Source organism: Macrosteles quadrilineatus, unplaced genomic scaffold (assembly GCF_028750875.1).
Source record: "Macrosteles quadrilineatus isolate MER2022 unplaced genomic scaffold, UCM_ALF_1.0 Scaffold_8__2_contigs__length_117827958, whole genome shotgun sequence".
NCBI classification, from domain to species: domain Eukaryota; kingdom Metazoa; phylum Arthropoda; class Insecta; order Hemiptera; family Cicadellidae; genus Macrosteles; species Macrosteles quadrilineatus.
The window spans coordinates 72740254-72759463 of NW_026542601.1; the positions used below are offsets into that span (position 1 = coordinate 72740254).

General features: G+C 34.9%; 1 protein-coding gene across 1 annotated transcript in view; it reads right to left on the bottom strand.

Moving 5' to 3' along the window:
- Window positions 1–710: 710 nt before the first annotated feature.
- Window positions 711–19210, bottom strand: part of LOC128999472 (uncharacterized) — a 39181-nt gene continuing 20681 nt past the window's right edge. Inside the window, exons 7-13 of the mRNA XM_054426013.1 lie at window positions 17886–17997; window positions 17569–17711; window positions 16019–16087; window positions 14329–14471; window positions 6768–6874; window positions 6510–6661; window positions 711–3697 (exon numbers count right to left, since the gene is read on the bottom strand). Of these exons, the coding sequence (XP_054281988.1) occupies window positions 3617–3697; window positions 6510–6661; window positions 6768–6874; window positions 14329–14471; window positions 16019–16087; window positions 17569–17711; window positions 17886–17997 (807 nt within the window). The 3' untranslated portion in view covers window positions 711–3616. The remainder of the gene's footprint in view (window positions 3698–6509; window positions 6662–6767; window positions 6875–14328; window positions 14472–16018; window positions 16088–17568; window positions 17712–17885; window positions 17998–19210) is intronic.

Consider the following 19210-nt stretch of genomic DNA (forward strand, 5'->3'; position numbering starts at 1 on the left):
AATAATCTTTTTGAAATTTTTATTTTAATCTTTACTTGTAGCATATTATAGTAAAGCTAATTTCATAACAAGTAAGAAAATTCAACAGGGGAAGGGCTAAGTGCATTGGTATAGGAAACACAGAGTATTAAAATCATATTGATTAAAAAAAAAAAAAAAAAAAAAAAAAAAACTACCCCATTTTGAAACTGAATAAGATAATTAATTTCTGTTTTCGCCAAAATTTTTGTCTAATAAATACCTTTAAAATGATGTTTAACATGACAGGTATGTTTACATTTGAAAATCCCAAGATTTTAACTAGCGAAACTAGTTTTTGGCACTCCCTGTATTGGAAAAAAGTTTAAAATATGTTTACGTTATTCCTTGGGGTCGATTTAGCTGGAAATAATTTTATTTCATCCTTGTACATTATGCCATTTTTCCGTAATCAATTTGAGACTTCTTTGTGGGACACCCTGTAAGTAGAATTAATTACCAGCTTTTCAGTCATAGCTTCTCAATAAAGCAAACATTTTTCCTTAGAAATTTTTCCACCTACTGAGCATACACTTTGACTTGTCAAGTAGGATATTCAATATAGTAGTGACAATTAAATTTAGTACCCCAGTCTTATCCATATAACTAGCTGTAGAAGTCATCACTACAAAAAATATAAGTCAGTACTAAAAAAAATTGATCCAGTAGTCATAGGAAGAAAATCAACAAACTAAAAGATTAATATGTTTATTATCAAGATTGCACATAAATTGCCTACTAGCAGGTTTATATGCCTTTGCTCGGAATCTAAAATTAACAACAAATAAATAAAGGATTGCTAACCTACGAACAAGATATCTTAATCAGACAAGAACAATAACAGAATTATCGATACAAATACAACCTGAAAGTTATGGCTTCGAGTATTATTGATATGAGTCCAAAAATTAGTCTTGAATTTGCCAAAACTGAATATCTATGTTGACGATAAAATATTTCTTTAGAAACTATAAGTTTGCGATCGTCATTCATCAAATTTTTAAGATACAATATGACATTTGAGTTTTTAAGGTCAGAATTAAAATTTGATTCTAGATGAATACTAACAAGTTGTTTTTTAACAAAGTAATTTGTCAACTTTTTATAGTAAGAATAACTGGTTAATAATTAATTATTGTACAACCATCTAACTTCAACCTTTAATCCAAATCCAGAAATTATTCATCCTACAATCAATGACAGTACATCCAGTTTTTTGTTATCCTGGAATTCCTATTAGTGTTTTCAGACTTTGTTCAAAGTAGTACATATGATAACATACTTAAAAAATAATGAAAAATATTAGTTTTGAGTTTGCAATCATGTAATACAAATTTAACAATGCCACAATGTGCTTAGAAAAATCTATTGTAGTAAAAAATTACTGAAATATATTAAAACAATTTAAAATATAAAATATTCAGTTCTGGCACTGACAACTAACATACAAAATCACAATCATCAAACCTAACTTAAAAGTTAAGAATTATTGCAGGCAATTTCATGAGCAAGGTAGAAAAAATGAGCAATTAGTAAACAGTGAGAGAAAACTCTAAATATGCTATTCGAGATTAGTGCCATGATTAAAATTTTAACAACTATTTACAATCCTTGCTCAACGAGTAACGACTTACAAAATAGGGGGTTTGTCCCTTACAAAAGTCAGCCCTAAAAGTATTAAGTAGTCTCGACTTAATCTACGACCACAACTACTGAATAAATACCCTAGTGCTAATATCGATGAAATATCGCGTTTGTAACTAAATAAAATTAATAACCTGTGAACGGCTTAAACTATGTAAATTTTGCACAAAAAAGATCAGTCTTATTAAAGTTTAATCTTTGAAGAAGACAACACTAATATAAATTATTCAGAGCGAAAGAATACATGTGTTTGATTCTGGTATGGTATGAATTGTAGTTAATTTAGCATTCTACCTTCAACTATTAATTTGTATTATTCCTTGGTTAATATATTTTGGCTCATAAAAGTAAATTAAGCATCCAAAGGACTATGTGAGCTTCATACTTGTAAAGGAAAATCTAATGAACCATTAAAGTTGACGTTCTTTTTATAATCAGACAATAATTTTATGGCTTATAAGTACTACATTTTTTTCTGTAATAACTAGTCAGGTTATACAAAATTTTACCATTTTTGAATCAACGAAAGACAAGTTTTCATAATCTATTATTTTTTTACCCAGAGTAGTTTTAAGTTGTAATAGTCCTGAAATTGACATAACACTTTTGAAAATGCACTTGAAACAGCAGGCGACCAAAAAACATCACCTCGCTTAATGGCAACAATTGCGTTACAAACACGATGAAATGAGAAAATAAATAGTTACAAAAATATAAAAAAAACACTTAACTAAAAAAAATGAAGCCTCTAAATCTAAAGCATTTATGTGTTAGTCTGGCTTTCGCCAAAGGTTGTGCAGAAAAGGAACTTTGTACAAAAAATGTCATGAAAACACAGCACAAAACGAGTTTCTACGTAAGTAAGCTGCCCTATTCTAGACTTATTGCCGGCATAATACCATCGTTAGATTAATACTATCGTAACTATATACACACGACCATTAGGCACAAAGGTCATAGGGTCAAGGCTGCAAATGCTCGGACAACCCTGTTTGTCCGTTCGCTGACAACGGACCCGCGGCGAACCTAACCTAGTCTAACAAAACAATAGGCTTAATCTAAATTGAGTAAGACTCTCCATAAAATGTGCTTATTAAGTGTAATTATTTTGTATAGCCTAAATATTTCAATAGGAGAGCAATACTTTTTATTGCATAAACTAGAGTAATTTTACAACTTCAACTTAAAAGTGCCACATGGCTGGTCAACAAGTTTTTTCCCCCTTTAAAACTTCTAACATGCCATTTGTAAACATTCCTGCTGCCTAACTGACAAATTCTAAACTAACTACTACTGTTAAGTTAGTAAGTTATAGTTCAATTTGTTTTTGTTTCATGGGTTCAATCCCATGCATTGATTTTTACACAGGCCTTCAAATGCATTCTATGCTATTGCAAAAAACTCAAAATAACTTTTAATCTAAATTAGCACTTTTATATTTTCATTGAGATTTAAATACAAATGTCAAAGTAAATATATTTGTTCATACTGTTTGCAATAAGCACTGTAGCTACATTTTTATGGAAAAAAATATCCTAACATGAAATTAAATACACACACACACACACAATTTGTCTGAGATTCTTACATTTTGTTCACTTTATAGTTGCAATAAGCGTAAAAATACATTTCCAAAAGGAGAAATAATATTTGAACTATCCTTTATCAGGAATAAATATATATGAGTAAAAAAACCTCAAAAATACTGAAAGCAATAACATTTTATAGATCAATAAATAACAGAATTATTACACAATAAAGTCAAATCTTCGCCAGCGAGCCCGCGGGGCGAAATATCGAAAAATAAATAGCAAACACAGAATCACAGATTCACCTAACCTAAGCCGAGTATTCCGAAGAGTATTGAACAGAAAAGAGAGCTGAGACCATGTAATACTGGAGAAGGTTCGGTACAACATAATACTAGGTCGGACGTAAGGACGGGAAGGAAGGGTCAAGGAAACCCAGTCCCCACCAGGGCGGCATGGTTTCGCAACATGTTAGAATGAAACATCTGCGCCAGCAGCTTTACACCCTGTGGAAATAATCAAGAACAGTGTTACAGGGCTGGCAATGAAAACTGTTATTTACTTATGAAGTCATAACACTGTGTTGCTTCTCTGCTCTAGTGGACAGGGCAAAAAACAAACAGCTAATTATGAATATAGAGTAGAATATAGAATAGAGTGAGATATAAAAAGAAGTCTACATCTCAATACAGAATTTAAGTAGGTAAACAAAACTAAGTTTTGCAAAAAAGGTCTGATCTCTAGAAAGTTTGGTAAAATGTAAAATTAATACCATTATATTCGTACAGGCAACATTGTAACATTACAACTATGAAGGTCGCTGGTTTGATTCCAAGCGAGATCGTTTCCAGACCCAGATGCCATTTTTTATTGCGCTATGAATGCTATGCTATCCAACAAAACAGATGACGTTAGATAGTAACAAGACCAGGGTTTGGACTATTCCCTTTCAAAACATAAAATACCCCTGCTGCAATAAACCTGCAGACTAAGCAAATTTCTGTTTGCCTGATTTGATGTTTTGTTCAATGTACTATGTAAATATGTACTAAAAGAATAAAGATTGTTTGAAATGAAATGAAATGATTTGAATATCATTAGGTTTAACGAGTACCTAGGTTTGCTGCCTACAGGGAGGGTAATAAAGTGTGTTTTTAGTAAAACATTAATAGCTTAGTATAAAATAAATAAACTTGACATGTTTGATGATCAAAAATATTCATGAAGAAGCAAACTACAACAGTTTATTTATTCTCCGTAAGAATAACATGGGAATTTTAATCATACAATTTTGTTTCAATTTTCTCCGTAACCAATAACCATACAAAAACACTTCAATATACTAAATTATTGGTTTTTTCAAGCTCTTCAAAATTGTTTGGATAGAAAATGGGAAATTTTATGTTTGGAGGGTGAAAAATGAGAAAAAACCTATTTTTACCCCATAAATCCCCATTCTGTATTGTACTGTATATATATATATATTATAAATTTGAATGCAGAGTGTTTTTTAGCCTTTGGGGACATCAAAACGAAAAAGTAAACCGGTCCTGGGTCCAGGCCTTACCATGAGACCTACGGTAATAGCTTATTCCCTATATAGGAAATTCGCTAAAATGCCACTCGAGTTGAAAACACACAAATAAGTTAACAGTTTTCACACCAACCATGTAAATTTGTTTTTTAACGTATAACTTTTCAATAGGTAGTCAATAACTTAAGAGTAAACAAAACATTTAGACAAAAAGACAAACAAACAATCATATATGCTATTTCTAATGAAATAATACAGTAATAATATCAACAAGGGTGAGTATCAATAGTTGCAACATAAAGTTATGTTTCAGATCTTAAATGTGTCATGACTGTGTCACAAAACTAATTCATATTTTATATATAGAACATACGATTTTAAACTCAAATTGTTAAGGACCACAACAATATTATTAAATTAATAATCACAACGATTACAAAGAGAGCAGTTGATGTTAAAAAGGCAAAATCACTTAAATTGTTAAATCTAACTATACTAAGCAACAATAAAATGTTGGCTGGATGTTAATACGTCAAAATTTCACACATTCAGTCTTGATTATTAGTCAAACTATTAAAAAGCCAATGGTAATCATTTATCTGGTAAATAATAGAAGTGGTAAAATTTAAATAGAAGTGGTAAAATTTAAACAAGCAAACTTAGTTAAAATCTAAAGCTATATAAGCAGTTTTACTATGTTTATATATATTTTTGGATGTAAGGTTTGGAAATCAATAGATGAATGTAATATATAAACAATTTTAACATTTTCTTATCGATCTAGTAGGCCTATTTATTAAGGTGTCAGTCACTTTTATATATAAGTATTTAAATGGGTGCAAGACTTTTCTTTATAAATAAATGTTCCTACGTTTTTCTAAGGGGTTAGGGTAATCCTGACCCTAGCTACTTCGATCTGTAGACCTTTTTATAGCACCCCTCAGCTCAGTCTGACAGTCCTAGGCTTTTGGCATAGCTGTGAGACGATAACTGCTAGGTTTGAAACAACTAAAACTGCACATTACTAACAAGTAAATTTAATATGCTTCAAGATTAGCAAACATCATTCTGGAGCATTTAAATGGTAAAAAACAAGAGCAAGAAGTATGAAATTTAGTGTGCAATATTTTAGTTAAATAAAATGTTTTTGGCCTCTAGGGACATCAAAATGATAAGGTATATCGGTCACGGCTCCAGGTCTTACCGTGCCACCTGAAGGTAATAGCTACATCCCTATAGAGAAATTTGCTAAAAATGCATTTCAATGTATCCAATGAATTAGATATATTCATGCCATCAGAAAACATACCATTTGTGGTAGAAAATGCTCATATACAAGCATATAACTACAACTTCTTGCATAGCTAAGTTCTAAGAATTGAAAGGAACTCAAACGAAAAATTGCACATTAACAAGCTGTAAATAATGTTTAAAAAGTTTTAGTATTCTCTTTACAACTGACAGCACTACACCTTACCCAAATTTTAGAAGTGTCGTAGCATACATATCATTAAGACTCAAAATAATCAAGACTGAACACAAAGTAACAAGTGAAATGTGTGACTAATACATCCAACCCAACAATTAACCCTGGCAAGAATTCCCACTGAGGCGGGAGAAATTAATTCGTAGCAAAAAACTAGCCAAAACAACTGTTTAACAGAAGGATCGTTCTACATCGAAACGATCTTTCTAAGAACATAAACAAAGGGATGATTTTACTGATGACCGGCCACCAAATTGAGTGGCGCTTCATTAGGCTCATCTCGTTTGAAGTTACACACCCCGACTCCCGCAGACGACGGAGGGAAGCCCGAGCTCTGTTGCAGTGCGGCCAACATGAGGTGAGGTTGAATCTGGCGGCGCAGTGCTACCAACATGTCATCACACTCTTCACTGCCACTGTTGCCCCCACTGGCACACTCACTACCAGCCTCTGTGAAAAAAAAAACTATCTGTGAAAATGTTGCTAAGAAGATGCAGCATAGTAGAAGATATGAAAAGTATTAAATTTAACATTAAAATAACTGATCGGGCCTTACCTGAGGTATTGAGGGATGTGTTTGCATATTTTCCGCCCTTGGTTGTCTTATCACCCCTAGGTCGTCTTCTCCTTGTATGTATTGTATCTCGTCTCATTGTTGCGGGCCTGTAAGTAAACAGAGATATTAAAGATCAAAGTTTCAAGCGGTTGCTTATCTCAAATAAATCCCTTGCAAGTTTCTTGACATCAGTCAATTCGGTCCATTCTCCATGTTCTACACCTTTTTCTGTCTCGTGGTCACGGTACCTTTGTCAACATATGTCGTCACTCGCGACACATCGAAATATCCGACAATCAGAACCAATCACAGTGTCGAGAAAATCCCGTATCAAGGTAGGAGTGTGTGAAGCAGCAAAAAAACTTTCAATCAATGGATACTGATTCAACAGGGTGTCCACCAGGCCAACCAGAAAAAATTCATGAGTAAAAAAATCCAGGTAGTTCAGGTCGTACTTTTTATACTATAATTTCCAACTCCCGCAATGCTGTTTTAGCGCTAACACAGCTTGCTATTTTAGTTATCGAAAAGAGCATTCTCAGTTAAGGAAAAAAAAAATTATGATTGCTGTTATATTGCCTGACATAAGTATTCAATTTTTATATAATACTGATTAAATAATCCAAAAATTAAAAACTAATTATTAAACCTGCAATTTATTAACACATTGAACCCTAAGCCCGAGTATAGGTCGGGGTATGACGTAAGACACACTGAACTAACCCCGAGTATAGGTCGGGCTTCAATATTAAATTCCATAGCAACGTAATGACGTCACATTTGCTATTTTTGTTATTACGTAACCATTCCTTGGTCATCTGGCTTCGATTGTAATACCCCACAACCTAAAAAAAACCAGCTGTTTGGTAACACAAAAAAAAGATCCAGCTGTCTGCAGCCTTGCATCGTATTGCTTAGTGATGACGACGACGACGCTTTGTTGTTGTTGTCTGCGCTAATGGCTGTCTTTGTTTACAATCGTTTATGTGTTCAATAAAGTGAATGTTTTATGTTTTTTACAAGTATTATGATTGCGTAATAGTTCTTGTTATGAGCAATACCTTGTTGTGGATAATTTTTATTGTGTTTAGTGTCAAATATGAGCGATATATTTGATAAAAAAACGTTGAGTCATATTCGTGAACTCTTGTCAGAATCAGACCATAGTGATGAAGAAAATCAATCTTTTAGTGAAAATAATTACTTATGTTCAGGACCTAGTTCTACTACAATATCAGTAAATGAAAACTTGAATGATCCTATTTATGATTCTGGTTCGGAAGGTGAGTTTGTTGTAAGTAATTTAGATGCTTTTCAAAATGAGGTTAGTGCAGTTACATACATGGTTGATGAAAATGATCCTGATGAGTTGGTGTTTTATGATTTACTACCAAGTGACATAGACAATGATGACTGTAAAAATGAATCAATTTCAGTAGTTGAAGAAGATGAAAGTAGAAACTTAGGCCCAATTAGATGTAAATATAACCCTAGGCCTACAATTTACTCTGATGAAGAAAACTGTGATGAACCAGAAACAGTTCTAGACACTACTAGGCCTACAGATGGTATACCATTTAGGCCTAACCCTCTTGAAATTAGTCATGAACAACCACCCAATCAGCCTAATCATAAAATTTGCAAAAACAGAAAATTACTTAGGCCTAATAGTTCGATAGTTTCTTCGGATGACGAACTGTGTGATCCTGATTTCGACAATGTTGACAAAGATCCTGATTTTCTACCTAGTGATCGTGAAGATAATGTCTTACAGCCTTCAGCTACTTCTTGTTTAGGTTCTCTTAGGCCTAATAAAGTAACCAACCAAGTAAAACGCCGGTCAAATAGTACTAATTATAATCGTAAAACCAAAAGACATCGATCTATATCGCCAAATGAAAACTTACCGGATAATGCAAATTTACCTGTGCCAAATGAAAACTTTGAACATGAACCGGAGCAGACTCAACCAAGGAAAAAGAAGAAAAAAAAACCCACTGATGAGGAACTTGGATGGCGGTTGGAGGACAACCCACCGCCACTACCAGCATTTGACGAGTTAGGCGCTGGTGTTACGGCTGCTATTGATGAGAACTCAACTCCATTTGATGTGTTTTCTATATTTTTTCCTGAATTTTTTATCAAATCATTGAAGTCAGAGACAAATAAATATGCCAAATCTATAACCGATAAACTAAGAAGATCAAACAAATTGAAGAAAAATAGTGTCTGGTCAAAATGGACAACCGTAAAGCTTTATGAAATTTACCATTTTTTCTCGATTGTATTGCACATGTGTGTTGTGAAAAAACCTAAACTTAGTGACTATTGGTCAACAGACAATTTTATAAAATCTATGTATGCTCCATCAGTCATGGCCAGGGATAGGTTCCTAGCAATTTTGGCAAATTTTCACATCAACGATAATTCAACATACATCCCATTCAACACTCCAGGCCACGATCCGTTACATAAACTAAGACCATATATAGATCTTTTGCTGACTTCTTTCCCAATGTGTTTTTCACCGTACGAAGATTTGACCATAGACGAAGGAACTTGCGGATTCAGGGGTAGAGTTCGGTTTAGAGTTTATAATAAAAGTAAGCCTGACAAGTACGGGATGAAATTATATGTTTTGTGTGATGCATCTACAGGATATGTTCTAAAATTTGAAGCCTACACCGGTAAGTCTGACTCCAGTAATACAGTTGTAGCTCTATATGAGAGATTGTTGGCAGATTACCTCAATAAAGGACATACTATTTATAATGATAGATTTTACTCTTCACCAAAGCTTTTTGACTTTCTCTGGGAGAAAAATACTAAAGCAGTCGGTACCTGCATGAGCAATAGGACCGAGTTGCCCAAGACTGTCACCACTAAAAAGCTACAAAAAAATGAAACTGTTTTCATGAGAAGAAACCATTTACTCTGCATAAAATGGAAAGATACTAGAGATGTCTTAGCTCTATCAACAGCTCATAAAATGACTACATCAGAAGTTACGGTGCGTACAAAACAAGGGATGTTGCAAAAACACAAACCAGATCTGATTTTGGATTACAACAATAAAAAAACAGGTGTGGACAGAAATGACCAGTTTATTTCCTATTACCCTTTCAAGAGGAAACAGATGAAATGGTGGAAAAAAATGTTCTTCCACTTGTTTATGATGTCAATTGTCAACGCATTTATCTTATATCGAAAAACCAGACCTGCAAACTTGAGACCCCTCTGTCACCTTGAAAAATTTATAATAGCAATTGGAAAATCATTGAGCGAAAAAGCAGGGACTTTATTACAAGAAGAGGAAACTGCAAGAGCCACAAAATCTGATCGACTTATTGGACGTCATTTCCCTGACAAAATCCCCTCTACGGACAAGAAAAAAAATCCTACAAGAATTTGCAAAGTGTGTTCGGAAAAAAACAAAGTTTCTACAGGAAAATCTGGAAGAAAAGAAACTTCTTGGTGGTGTCCAGAGTGCCAAACACCATTGTGTGTGCCTGAATGTTTTAGACTGTATCATACCAAAGCAGACTATAGTAAAGCCTAGGCTAGATGTGCTTGGGAACTGATACGACAACGACATTTCAATTTCTCGTGTTATAATATGTAAGGTAAGCAATATAACTATATACATGTATATATTTCCTGAAAGGGCATGTTGTTCTCTTCAATTTCACATGATATAAATGCCATAATTATGCTAAAGTAAATATTAAATACTTTTTTAATTAGGTTAGTACTTGCGGTTGCAATTTTTGTTTTTCTCAATTTTTTTTGTTATTTCAAACTGAAACCCTGTAATTTATAGCCTACGGTAATGTAATAAAATATATGTCATTTAAAAGCTTATTATTTTCTCTTTAATTTGATATATTATTCACCAGAAAAAAAGTTTTTTTTTACCAAGCTACAAATTTTTAATAATACCCTAAAATTGCCCAGTAACGCCCATACTAAGGGCATTTTGCGCTCAGGGTTAAAAGTGTTAATAACTTCCTAAAAATTGTGATATATTGATACCAAAATTAATCAAATCTCTGTACAGACACCTGAAAAATAGATTCTTAATAATGATAATTTCAATTTTACCAAATTTTCTGAAGGTATCATAAAGTAAAATTTAAAGTAATGGGTTGTTTTCCAAGTGGCCTACAGAAATAATAATGCAGAAATTACAAAATTGCTGTAATCAACCTTAAAGTTAAGAACACAATGGAAACTCCATGTACAGTATCAAAACTTAAATTTATTTAATTAAAATACAAAATTGATGGTAAAAAGAAAAGAAAAGGTTCACAATAAAGTTAAAAAAAACATCCCCCATGAATTTACTAATGAAAGCTTTAGGCTAAGCCTATTACAATAGTTCTAATTTAGGTTCAGGTGTTATAACTTATTGCATGGATCTTTATCTCAGGTGGTGTGATCGAGCGGCATTTGAATTTAATCTTGTGATTTTATATAGCCTAATTAAAATTTTGTTTTGAAATATAAAATAGGTTCAAATTATTTTCTGATTGGTTGAATTAATGACTTGATTAGTGTTTCTTGACTTTTAAATTCTGGTATAAATGTTCAAAAGTTAGGCCTAAAAAGTTTTAATGGCTTCCAAGGATAGAAAATGTCTACTGGAGTGATCTCACCAAAAATTGATGTCTTCTTCACGATAAATTTCTTGATGTAGTAATTATTAATGTTCTTAACAAGGACGGTTCTTCTTTAATCGAATTTCAATAATTTAGGTTCAAATATAGGCATTTTTTTTATAAATTTTGATATTAAAATATGTAGTATCCAATTTACATCTTCATACTAGCTCAGCTCTCTTGAAAGTGATGCAGGTTTGATGCATTGTTGCACTCACATATGTCAATGCTGACTTAATCACAGAGAATTGTAGGCCACTGTTCACACATATATATTATAACAATTTTAATTTGCTAGAGAGCTAAATTATAATTTTGAAAAGTTATTTAAATAAAATTATGTTGAATTTGAAGCAATTTTGTTACAAAAATTATATTCTATTGTATATTTACATGAAATTAGGTTATTTGAAAATTTTCTATATTATATTGTATTACATTGATTACCTATTGGTCTGCATGCACAATTAATTATTATATATGGTTTGAAAAGGGAGATGGACTGACATATTGATAAAAATAAAAACATATGGTGAAAATTAAATTATTCTATAATAAATAACAGTGAAAATATTGAATTGTTGCATTGCACGTGGTCAATTTATTTTTTAAACCCTTCTAAACATATTAAACAAATACCACGTTTAAGGTAAATGAAGATATAACAAAAAAATATTTTAAAAAACATTCTAGAAATGTGCCATTTTGAAATTTTTGGTATATTGTAATCATTCAACACAGTCGTAGAGACACCATCACCGTTTTCAGCGATAACTGAAAAATCCTGAATATCTCACTCAGTAACAGAAACATCACCACTGTCTCCCGAGGTCACGGAAACGTCATCGTCATCACACGCTGTCATGAAAACGCCATCGTTGTCTCCCGCGGTCACGGAAATATCATTGTTGTCTCCCGTGGTCACGGAAACGCCATTGTCGTCTCCCGCGGTCACGGAAATGGCATCGTCGTCTCCCACGGTCACGGAAATATCATTGTTGTCTCACGTGGTCACGGAAACGCCATTGTCGTCTCCCGCGGTCACGGAAATGGCATCGTCGTCTCCCGTGGTCACGAAAACGTCGTCATCATCTCCCGCGGTCACGGGAACGTCATCGTCGTCTCCCACGGGCACGGAAATATCATTGTCGTCTCCCGTGGTCACGAAAACGCCGTCATCATCTCCCGCGGTCACAGGAACGTCATCATCGTCTCCGGCGGTCACGGAAACGTCATCGTCATCTTCCGCGATCACGGAAACATCGTCGTCGTCACCCACGGTCATGGAAACGTCTTGTCTTCATGTCGCATGCGCGATCGCGGCAAAATCACTAACATATCCCGCGGCCGTTTGGACATCCTTATCGTCTCACGCGGTCACGGAAACATCATCGTCGTCTCCCGCATTCACGGAAACGTCATCGTCATCTTCCGCGATCACGGAAACATTGTCGTCGTCACCCGCGGTCATGGAAACGTCATCGTCTTCTCCCGTGGTGACGGAAACGTCATCGTCGTCTCCCGCGGTCACGGAAACGTCATCGTCGTCTCCCGCGGTCACGGGGTTGTCTTCGTCGTCTCCCGTGGGTACGGATACATCATCGTCGTTTTCCGCGGTCACGGATACGTCATCGTCGTCATGCGCGATCGTGGCAAAAAATTCCCGGTTAAATACAAAATTCAAGCATAATTCCCGGTTTTCCCGGTTGTGGACACCCTGTTCAATAACGTATGGATACTGATTAAAAAACGTATATGGATACCGATTCAAAAAAAAAAAAACATCGCCACAAACAAATTGAGAACCTCCTCCTTTTGTTGGTAGTGGGGAAATCGGTTAAAAATATATGGATACGGTTCAATAACGTATATAGATACTGATTCAATAACGTATATGGATACAAATTTAATAACGTGTATGGATACAGATTTCAATCAATCAAATATTCTTTATTCAAGTTTAGACAATATGTCTTAAACAGCGTCATTAAACTAACATAAACAAAAAATTATAAACTAAATAATTAAAGTCATTCATTACAAAGATCTATATAGTAAGACTAAAAATGAGTGTTATTACTTAAACAAATCACAAAATCAATTTAATAACGTATATGGATACGGATTGTCAAATTGTCAATTATTCAAGTCTAAAAAGAAAAGTCAATTTCAGTACAACATTTCAATAGTCACTTTATTTAACATTTTTTCTTCATCATATTAAAAAATTATAACATGTTAAAATTAATCTTCACAAATAAATTATACAGCAGAAATAGAAAAGATTAACAATGGACATACATATATGAAATTAGTCATTAACGTCAAGTTTACTACATTTATAACTGGTCTAAATACATCATACAAATTGAACTTTAAAAAGAAAATTTATGACAGACTAATTTATTACATAGCATTGATCTTAACTTTTTTGTATGAAAAACCTCAGCTCAAAAAAAATTCAAGGTTCAAGCTCGACTTGAAATCGGCTTGATCAAAAATCTTAGGCTTGCACACCTCTATTAAAGATTAAATAAAAGAAATAAATTACGATTTATTAATTTTTTCATTTATTCACTTAGTGTGGTATTACAAATCACTTTTCAGCTCCTGATTACTGTGAGGTATAGTTGACATTTACATACACCTTACTTGCACTATGCACAAGGATAGGTCAGGTCATTTAAATTACAACTGGAATTGTCAATATGTTTTTATTATAACATTATTTCAAAACTTCCTCGTCTTGGACTGAGCCCAACAACCCAACCCTAAGAAAATGACCCCCTAGAAAATGAAACCCTAGAAAATGAACGTCCATTTGTTCAGTAATAAAACTTGTACACTACACAAAACTCTTATCATAATAATGGTAAGTAGTGTCAGACTGGAGTTCCACTGACCTGTTGACGTTGTGCAGCTTGTAGTAGAGACCACATGCGTTACACACCATCTCTCCTAGAGGGTTTCTCCGCCAGATGGTGGTGGTCCGAGTGCCACAGTTGGTACACGACAGGTCCATCCGCTTGGCCAGTGACGGCCCTTGCTGCAAAAACAACTAGGTTACAACTGAGTGCTGTCACAAGCAAATTCAAGGTTTGACATTTTTCAATTAAGATAAAAAGCAGTTTTGTATTGTCTGCATAAAAAAAACATCCAATAATTTTGTTCAGGGTGGGGCCGGGAAGTATCCCAAATTTTGAAGGTACATTAAAAGACAACCAAGAATATTAGAACCAAACTTTATATTGGGATTAAAAGGTTACATCTGGGAGTTTATTTTAATATAACTTTACTTGGTTTTAAACAGCATATCCTGCATATGGTGTCCCTAATCGTAAATACACTGCTGTATTCTGGTTCTGGAGTTCATCATAACCCTGTGAAGCATTTGTTGTGGAGTGCGGCCAACCTCAAGGTGAATTGCATCCTTCAAGGCATCTAGGGTCTTTTCGTAAACTACCCTAGGCTCCAATAGAGCATATTCTGCTTATTTACCGCTCCAGTAATATGGAAGTGTGTCTCGTCACTAAACAAAACCCGAGCAACATGAGACAGTCCCGCAATTAAGATTTCACATGCCTTCATACGTTATTGCCAGTCCCGTTGTGTGAGTTCATGAGCAACTACAAGCTTTAATAGATGGAGGTGTAGGTCCTCATGGAGAATACGAGGCACAGTAAGATTAGGCAACGCCAGCGCGGATGCTTGTTTACAAGCAGAACGTTGAGAAGACTGCAAAATCGATCTTCTGCCAAGGTAAATATTTTCAGGAGTTCGGATGGTTCTTTGAGCACCAAATATCCTTCGCAATACACCACCACGTACACGGAAGTCCTTCACCCACACCAAAATGTAACAGCTTTGCGGCAGGCCATCTGATAACAAGTTCGCAGCGCACGCTAGCTGCATAGCAACAATAGACTGATTTTTTTTTTTTAAATGCATCTCGAGTGCAAAAGCACATTGCTCACTCGAGTAAGCCATGTCTACTACTGAAAGTGATATTCTTAGAAAATCCCAAAGCAACAGCGTCATTTGAGCCTAACCCCATTCCTCCAGTACACCCATACTACTCACAGTGCCATCTTAAAAGTAGGGATATTTTCCTGCCCCACCCTGTATAGTAAAAAAAAACGTGGAGAATGGAAAATAAAGGACAGCACAGAATTGATACTGTAATTTTAGGATAGGACCCAGACATTGAGGCTGAAGTAAGCAAGAAGCAGGAGGATGAGAAGCGCTGGACGTATACTAGAGAAAGAGGATGGACAGTTATTTAATTAAAGTTGTCAAATAGGTAATACAAAAAGGTGGTAAACCAATAGGAAGGCTCCAGCTGAGATGGCAGCTCAGATCACATAGATTTTTTCTTTTCAATCTATGTGTTTACTAAGTGTTAAACAGTTATAAAACAAGGATAATAATAGGACTAGAAAACTAAAGAGTGTCACAATGTTACAGAACGAATTATGTAAAGTTAATTTTTACACGTAACTCAACTGTTTAATTTTGTTGTACATAGTTTACATTCAATATTCCTTGATTTTGACTTCATAGTTCATAGTAAAACATTATCCAAATGCTACTCACCCGTCCATTGTTAGGTCTAAATACAGCAGTCGCACTACACCAGGCTTGTGTTTCCTCATCTACTTCAACCTAAAAAATCACATATGTTGAAAAACTTGTTTTTCAAATTTTATTGTTTTAATCTTTCATTTTTAAATGATATAGCACAGAGATGCGAGCTGATAGGTATCATGTTCCATGAGTGACATTTCAAAGTAATCATTCATCATGGCATTAATTTTCATAGTAGTCCAAGGTTTTGTAAAACTTAAACTGATTAATGTTGATTTATTAATAAAAAACTAATGTGCTTATTGAGGCTGAGAGACAGGTGAAATTTACAATAACCACATTTGTTACTCACACAGCCCAAAGCTTAACATTTTTACTACCAATAAAAGTAGCAAGCAGAACTAATTCTTAATTAATTATAATCTATTTTTTTTCAATAACCTGTTCACTTTTCTTGTTGGAAAAATTCCATGGAACTATTAGCCTCTTGAATTCTTCCAATAGGCAACAAGGACTGTACTGATTTGATTCAAATACAGTTATTTTTCCACAAGAGTCCTTTTACATTGAGCCTGTGATGGGTCTGCACACTGACTACTAAGTGTACACTGAACATTGGACAGGAATCTATCAGGCTTGGCCACTTGTTACAGTATGCTTGTACAATGTACGAGGCATGTTTTTTAAGTAAGTACCGTTTTTAAACTTCTCCGTTCCAGCGCTGCGATTGGCATTTTGGACATTTGCGCTGTATACGTGCATCTATTGGCAAGCCCTAGCCGGAAATTCGACAACAATCGGCTGTGTTTACATCCGGTATCGAGCATTCAAAATGATGCCGCAAATTGAGACTGCCGCCGACTGTGAAGTGAGCGCTGTAATTAGATTTTTATGTTCTAAAGGTGTGAAAGCCATTGAAATTTGTCAACAGATTAGTGAGGTGTATGGCGAGAACATTTATGAGTGACGGAATGGTACACAAGTGGGTAAGGGCATCTAAAGACGGCCCAACCAATGTTCATGATAAGCAACGCACTGAGTACTGGGGACAGTGACGCTGCCCAGTGCGTTAGTCATCATGAACGATAATGGGGCCGTCTTTAGATGCCCTTACCCACTTGTGTACCATTCCGTCACTCATAAATGTTCTCGCCATACACCTCACTAATCTGTTGACAAATTTCAATGGCTTTCACACCTTTAGAACATAAAAATCTAATTACAGCGCGCACTTCACAGTCGGCGGCAGTATCAATTTGCGGCACCATTTTGAATGCTCGATACCGGATATAAACACAGCCGATTGTTGTCGAATTTCCGGCTAGGGCTTGCCAATAGATGCACATATACAGCGCAAATGTCCAAAATGCCAATCGCAGCGCTGGAACGGAGAAGTTTAAAAACGGTACTTACTTAAAAAACATGCCTCGTAGCAGAGTAGGTTTGTGAATGAGACACCATATTCGTGAGCCCAATGTATTCTTTAGTTGATTGAGTTGATTTTTACATCACAATCTTTACAGCCAGGTGGTTCTAACATTCTCAGACAATGCCATTACCTCCTCGACCTCATCGTCCTGCGTGGCGTGTGTGTCCCGAGCCGCTTCTCTGTCTGTGTAGTTGGCTGCTTCCAGCAGTCTGGAGATGGCTTCCTGCGACCGTGAGACCTGCTCCACAGGCGTGATCGTCACTCCACTCTTGCCTGTAACATCAATTACTTTACTTTATCCGATATTTTGATACATTATAATTTTCAAAACACAAGACTTTTTAAAACTGAAAATATATAGGGGATTAGACGTTAGTTAGTTAAGATTTCATTTATGGTGATAATGTAGGTTTGTCATGGGATTAATACTAGGAATGCTGTAATTACCATTAAAGCTGCCGTTGTGGTGAGGCATATAAGGTAGTTCTGTCGCTCTTAGTGGACAGCTTTGTTTTCGCCGTCCGCTAGCAGTCCTAGCTTCTGAGCCCAGCCCAGATTGCTGCAAACAGAAAAAAATATTTTTGTAAAAATATGTGGGATAGAAACAATGAATTTTTTTTTAAATTAATTTAGGTGCAGAGAACATCTCTTACATCTCTAGAGTGTGAGGTTGAATTTTGTTGCAGCAAGAACCCAATTTGGGGTCCATGAATCTTTGACATCTTTAAAATCAATGGTGTACTGATTTTGCTGGGATATCGGAAGATTATTACGATAGTGCTGCAATCACGGATTAGTCATGATGAGTACAATTTCCACTCATAATTAGGTACAGTCTAACCTTAATATAACGAACCTCGATATAACAAATTCCTTGATATAACGAATTTTTTTTAATCCCCTAGAACTCTCCATAAGACACAATGTATATTTTACCTCTACATAACGAACAAACCATAACAACGACCTTGATTTAACGAATTTTTCGTGATTTCGGCTAAAATAAGACACCTCAATATAACGAATTTATCATTGTCAGAACCTCTACATTGCGAATTTAACCTCTGCATAACGAATTGTCTACGTCTTTCCCTCGATATAACAAATCCCCCACCCAATTATTGTTTTGGGAAAATCTGTTTCTTTATCAAATGAAATGGAAAGGTCACGTCATCGCTTGCGCTAACATTCGTCTGCTCCGTTTTACATCTTTGTCTGCTGTCGCTGCGTGCGCTATGTTGCAACTGAGAAGATTTCATTCACTGAGGACTGATGACGACGTAATGTTTAGTAAGCTGTGATTGGGCGATATGGGATAACTATGGGGAATTGTACAATTTTTGGATAAAGTGAAACCTAAGAAAGAATATAAAAACAAAACCAAAGAGAAAGAATAACAACATCGCTATTTTAACATTTCTTTTACGAGTATTTTTACTATCCTTAAGTTGGCTATGATTATACACTTTTATAATGACTTATCTAATAATTTATTGTTTTCAATACGATTTGTTTCAACTAGCATTAGCAACACCAATGCTATAGTTAATGATTATTATTGACATTCCTCTGTTGTGATAAATCAGTACTGTACTGTAAGTAGCCTACCGGCCTTATCGCGAGCAGTAGCTTACAAAACTTTCTACTGTTTTGTTTTGTTCTTTACATAATTTATGACTACGCAATACAGTGTTTGGCTAGATTTTAGGAGGGTTAGAACAAGCTGTGATTTTAAACTTACAGCTTTTAACCTATACCAAGGTGAATGCCAT